This window comes from Phragmites australis, chromosome 3 (assembly GCF_958298935.1).
Source record: "Phragmites australis chromosome 3, lpPhrAust1.1, whole genome shotgun sequence".
Classification (NCBI taxonomy): Eukaryota; Viridiplantae; Streptophyta; class Magnoliopsida; order Poales; family Poaceae; genus Phragmites; species Phragmites australis.
Genome location: NC_084923.1, coordinates 50,341,941 through 50,347,940, shown reverse-complemented (window position 1 = coordinate 50,347,940; position 6,000 = coordinate 50,341,941). Strand labels below are relative to the sequence as shown.

At 49.0% G+C, this 6,000-nt stretch overlaps 1 protein-coding gene across 1 annotated transcript; it reads left to right on the top strand.

Moving 5' to 3' along the window:
- LOC133913843 (probable inorganic phosphate transporter 1-8) lies at positions 1 to 3,014 on the top strand. The gene is made up of 2 exons (XM_062357118.1): positions 1 to 197; positions 1,141 to 3,014. Exon 2 carries the CDS (start codon positions 1,188 to 1,190, stop codon positions 2,784 to 2,786), a length of 1,599 nt encoding a protein of 532 aa, XP_062213102.1. The 5' UTR covers positions 1 to 197; positions 1,141 to 1,187; the 3' UTR covers positions 2,787 to 3,014.
- Positions 3,015 to 6,000: the final 2,986 nt, after the last annotated feature.

Sequence of the window (6,000 nt, the reverse complement as noted above, 5' to 3'; positions counted from 1 at the left end):
GGAGAGCAGGGAGCAGGCCCTCCTCACCCGTCCGCTACCATAAATACGCCTTCACACCCCGCCTCTTCTCCTCGCTCGCATCAGACCATTAATCTCTCTCTCTCAGTCTCTCTCTCTCACATAGCAACTTTTTCTTCCTCCTCCTCCTCTTCAGAAGAAGGGAGGGCAACAACCGATCGAGCAAGCAGGCAGCTGAGGTGAGTGTTCCGATTTTTTTGTTCGTTTTACGTACTACTGGAGATAGCAGTAACCAGTAATAATCTTCGTAATTTGATTGGATTTCTTGCCTATCCTGTCCGTCGTCGTCGTCGTCGTCGTCTTCTTCTTCTTCTTCTTTCTCACCAACCTTAAACTTACTAGTAGATCGTCTGCGCGGTGCATCTTGTTAGCTGGAGTATGTTATTATTCATCATCTCTGCCGCGGTGCCCCCAGCTCTCCGGGTGCGCGCGGCCATCCCAGCCATCCCCTCCTCGTCTCCTTCTTCTTGCCTTCCTCAGCTGTACAAATAAATAATAATCCATGACCAAAGCAAGAGTCCATTTTAGTTTCAATATCAATTTCGCGTCATTGATTTGTGACAACCTTGATTTTAGTGATGTCAATAAGTCTGCCGACGACAATTCATTCACAAGGACTGTATTCATCGATTGTGACACCTTCATTTGTTTCCACACTGCGTACAAATTAAGTACCTAGTATACAGTTAATTTCACCTCTAAATCTATTTCGGTTCCACATTCAGTGGGTAGTAGCAGGGCAGAATCTGAAATTAGAATGAGAGAATATCCATCCGGTAAATAAAATAGATTTCTTTTCTTTTCTTTTACTAATAAAAAGAAAAGAAAAAAAGAAATGAAATAATAAGACTCCCAGGCCAGGCCGTTGTGTTGGGTTAAGTAACTCCCCTCCCCGAGTAAACTGCAACAACAAATAAAATCCAAGATTTTCCGTTTCGTCGTACCAAACAAAACGGCACGCAAAAAGTGGAGCAGCTGTTGACGATCCACAGCATGCATCCATCAATTTCTATTTCTATTATTATTTTTATTCGTCGTCGCTGCTTTGCTTTGAACAAAAAAATTAAAACTTGACAACAATCAGAATAAGATCCTCTGCTCTGCTCTCTTCTTCAATCTCAGCAGACAAGACAGAAGAAAGAAACCCAAGACGAGCGCACAGGGCCGCCATGGCGCGCGAGCAGCTTCACGTCCTCAATGCTCTTGACGCGGCCAAGACGCAGTGGTACCACTTCACCGCCATCGTCATCGCCGGCATGGGCTTCTTCACCGACGCCTACGACCTCTTCTGCATCTCCCTCGTCACCAAGCTCCTCGGCCGCATCTACTACTACCGCCAAGGCGCCCCCGACCCGGGCTCCCTCCCGCCCAACATCGCTGCCGCAGTCAACGGCGTCGCCTTCTGCGGCACCCTCTCCGGCCAGCTCTTCTTCGGATGGCTCGGCGACAAGATGGGCCGCAAGCGCGTCTACGGCATGACGCTCATGTGCATGGTCCTCTGCTCCTTCGCCTCGGGCCTCTCCTTTGGCCACACCCCCACGGGGGTCATGGCCACGCTCTGCTTCTTCCGCTTCTGGCTCGGCTTCGGCATCGGCGGCGACTACCCGCTCTCCGCCACCATCATGTCCGAGTACGCCAACAAGAAGACAAGGGGGGCCTTCATCGCCGCCGTCTTCGCCATGCAGGGCTTCGGCATCCTCACCGGCGGCGTCGTCACGCTCATCGTCTCCGCCGCCTTCCGCGCGCGCTTCGATGCGCCGGCGTACCAGGACGGGGCTCTGGCCTCCACGCCGGCGCAGGCGGACTACGTGTGGCGCGCCATCCTCATGTTCGGCGCCATCCCGGCGCTGCTCACCTACTACTGGCGGATGAAGATGCCCGAGACGGCGCGCTACACGGCGCTGGTCGCCAAGAACGCCAAGCAGGCGGCCAGCGACATGTCCAAGGTCCTCCAGGTGGAGATCGAGGCCGACGATCAGGCCGCTGTCGTCCAGGACTACGAGAGAAGAAGAGACTTCGGCCTCTTCTCGGGGGAGTTCCTGCGCCGCCACGGGCTTCACCTGCTGGGCACGGCGACGTGCTGGTTCCTGCTGGACATCGCCTTCTACTCGCAGAACCTGTTCCAGAAGGACATCTTCACCGCGATCCACTGGATTCCCAAGGCGCAGACGATGAGCGCCATGGAGGAGGTGTACCGCATCGCGCGCGCGCAGACGCTGATCGCGCTGTGCGGGACGGTGCCGGGGTACTGGTTCACGGTGGCGCTGATCGACGTGCTGGGGCGGTTCAAGATCCAGATGATAGGGTTCGCGATGATGTTGGTGTTCATGCTGGGGCTGGCGATCCCGTACCACCACTGGACCACGCCGGGGAACCACATCGGGTTCGTGGTGATGTACGGCTTCACCTTCTTCTTCGCCAACTTTGGGCCCAACTCCACCACCTTCATCGTGCCCGCCGAGATATTCCCGGCGCGGCTGCGGTCCACGTGCCACGGCATCTCGGCGGCGGCGGGGAAGGCGGGCGCCATCATCGGCTCCTTCGGGTTCCTGTACGCGGCGCAGAACAAGGACAAGGCGAAGGCGGACCACGGGTACCCCGCGGGCATCGGCGTGCGCAACTCGCTCTTCGTGCTGGCGGTGTGCAACCTGCTGGGCCTGTGCTTCACCTTGTTGGTGCCAGAGTCCAAGGGGAAGTCGCTGGAGGAGCTGTCCGGCGAGAACGACGACGACGTCCCGGCCGCACACGCCAGAACCGTGCCGGTGTAGATCGATCGATGAACGTACCTGGGAGGCTGGGATGACGATTGTGTCAGTCAAGTCGAGTGAGTGATTAATTGAGTCGCGTTGGTATGGCATGCATGCTCAATCCTAGAGTAAAAAAAGAATGGAATCGTGATAAATAAATTGATTACAAGCTAGAGCTGTTGTTACCGAAACGCAGCAGCAGCAGTAGCAATGTGTAGTAGTACAATATAATGCTGCTACGTACCCATCTATGCTCCGCTCCTCAGATTGCAATGATTTTTTTTTTTTTTTGAGGTTTTTAATCTCCCGTTTAACTTTGCCGCCTTTGCCTGTCCGGCCCATTCCATTCTCCTTCCTGCATTCAACTGCTTGTATATAGTAAATCTACACTATAAAGAGCCAAAGCAAACAATCTTATGACCATCCTAAAAAATACACACGGCAGAACCAGCAACTTCAGATCTGTAAACCCAAATTTCATTCCGCCCTTGTCATTGCATCCAAAGGCTGAGATTGCGTTGTCCGACCACCCTCAAACCGCATCCAGATTGTATTTCCTTCCTCATTCAATCCAAATTAATCAGAGAGCAACAATCAAGCAAGCTAATTTAGATCGCCACCATTGCCCTGTCCCAGGTGACAGCTATCCCTTAGCGCACTGCTCACTCCTCATCGCCGCCGCCCTCCGTTGCCCTGGATGCCCCTAACCTGCTCGCCGCCAAGTCGCACCTGCGATCTCTCGAGGACACGCCGCCACCCATGTCCACCATGACCTCGTGGCCGCCCCCCCCCCCCTCCGCGACGACCTCCTTGTCGTCTAGGACACGCCAAATCACCATGCCTCGGTCCGCCATTGCTGTGTTGCCTCGATCTTGAGACTGTGTCCCCATGGAGCTCACGGTGGTCGGAGGAGGGGGGGGGGGAATGGCTACTCTCCTGAGACCCAACCTATGTGGTTTGGTCAGTTATACATATAGTTACAAAGGAGATGCAGTCGAAATTTTAGCAGTCCACTGGAAATTCAGTCCTCCATTCATCTACCTCCAACCAAATGGTTCCGCCCTTTTCCCGTCTCTAGCCGTGTCCTCATCATCGGATGAGCTTGCCATCGCCCTAACCTATAGGTTGTAGGTTGTTGATTTCTCTCCCTCGTTGCTAGCACTAACCCACCAACGGTCCTCTGTCCCCACAACTAGTGACACCCTGCACACCACCATCACCGGGTTGGCCGGCCTCCTAAAGTCTTCCCTATAAGAGGGGGAGGGTGGCACTAAACCCCACCACCACTAACCTTGCTGGCAACCGTCGACTAGAAATCTTGGCAATTTGAAGTCGAGGAAATGTGGACAGATAATGGTCCGCAACAGTGTAGAAAAGTATACAACTTCATTAGTAACAACTAACAAGTGGTTGGTCAACAACTAGTGGAGACTTCTATGTGCTGCTGTAGAGAGGGATGCACACACAATAACAAGAAGGGGGCGGGCCCCATCCTTTTGAACTCGAAGCAAAGCGCCGCGCTCGTGGTGTTGCTTCTTCTTTGATATCAACCACAAACTTTTTGTGCTATCGATGGATAGATTAGCTTTGATGGTGACACCTGGGATGGAATGGAAGCTAGCAAAGGCCATATCTATGAAAGCTTTGAGCTAGTTGGGTTCTAGCTTAAGCAGAAATAGTGCGTCAAAATCTCATATATAGGGTACTTTGCAAGTGAGAAATCAAGTTAAAATATGTCTTGGTTTACTTGTGATGAGTGATTGACATTAATATTTCTTTGATTTGACGATCTTTGGTTTTGCTTGAGATTTGATGTGATTTGAATTGATTTGAGATTTTATTTGAGCATATTGATTATGGATTAATTGAAATTAGAGTTAGAGATATGTGTTTTCTTATCTCATGGTGTGCAGCTAATGGATGCAACTTGTTGATTGACGGCGGGATGATCGGGACCAAATGGAGTGCTTGGTGCCGAACGATCAAGGAGGTCGGACAGAATCAAGGATAATTCTGACTGAACATGTGAAGGTCAAGCAAAGCATGAAAGGAGGATGGAGATGGTGTGTTGACAAAGTCAAGCGAAGGGGATACCGGTGCAAATGACAAGACAGTTCGAGGGATCAGGAACGAGAGAGACTTACCGACAGTTAGGATCGCAAGACAGAGTACACACATCGATATCAGAGCGTTTGCTTAAGGTGTAAGTAAGTGGTGAGTCACGCTTTGAGAAGTATGCTAGGGTTTCACGGTTTGACCTTAAAACCGTAGGAGGACTAGAGAATTATGTGGCACCATCATGAAGCTTATGTTGAGGCGAAGCTAAGTCGTGAAGGCGTCGCAGCTATCCGATGAATCAAGAAGAAAATGGATTAAAATACCCTCGGTGGTCGGTAGGAATGTAATACAAGAGGGGTATTTTGGGAAAAAGCTTGTAAATTTAGAGGTCAAGTTTTTTAGACTTATAAATATAGAGGGGTAGGGCTATGGGAGAAGATGAATCAGCTATTTTAAGCCTCTTATGCCATCCATATGAGAACCTTGTACTAGAATTTTAGAGGAGAGGAAAAGTAGTGCGTAGCCTATGCATTAGATGAGAGCTTTGTGAGAAAAAAAATCTTTATAATATAGCTTAAATATGGTTGATCTCCACTACAATGAAGTTTATTTTTCTTTATATTATTGTACTCACGCTCTTCTAGTTTCCCTCTATTGTTTTTCTTGTAAGTTTGTAAGTTTTTCGGTTTTCAGATTTAATTTTTGTTCTGATTTTTGGGCTAAAATTTTAGTACCTTATGAGGTCATTTTTCTTGTTGTTAGAGTTATAAAATTCTCATACACACGCTATGTGATAGGGTCTTAAATTCTCCTGTCTCTAGATAATCAACTTGATGAATTTTTTTGCTTGATATTCATTTTTTTTTATTTCTTTGCAAGTTGTGTTTTTTCAAGTGTTAGGACACATGAATTGATCTTAAATAGAACATATGATTCATATACCATTTGTGGAGTCATGTTGACTCGATTTTCTTTGGTTAAAACTTATCTCTATTTTTGCTTCCGATTGAGTTTTGAGATGCTTTGGGTAATCTAAATGGTAGAAAGTCATCGATTTTATAAAAAATTTGATAAGATGGTTATTCATCTCACTCTAGTCGCTAAAAGGAATTTGACAGACAAACAAACAGTCTTTGGAATAAAGCACTAGTGTCACTATGTATCGGAGCACTAGATG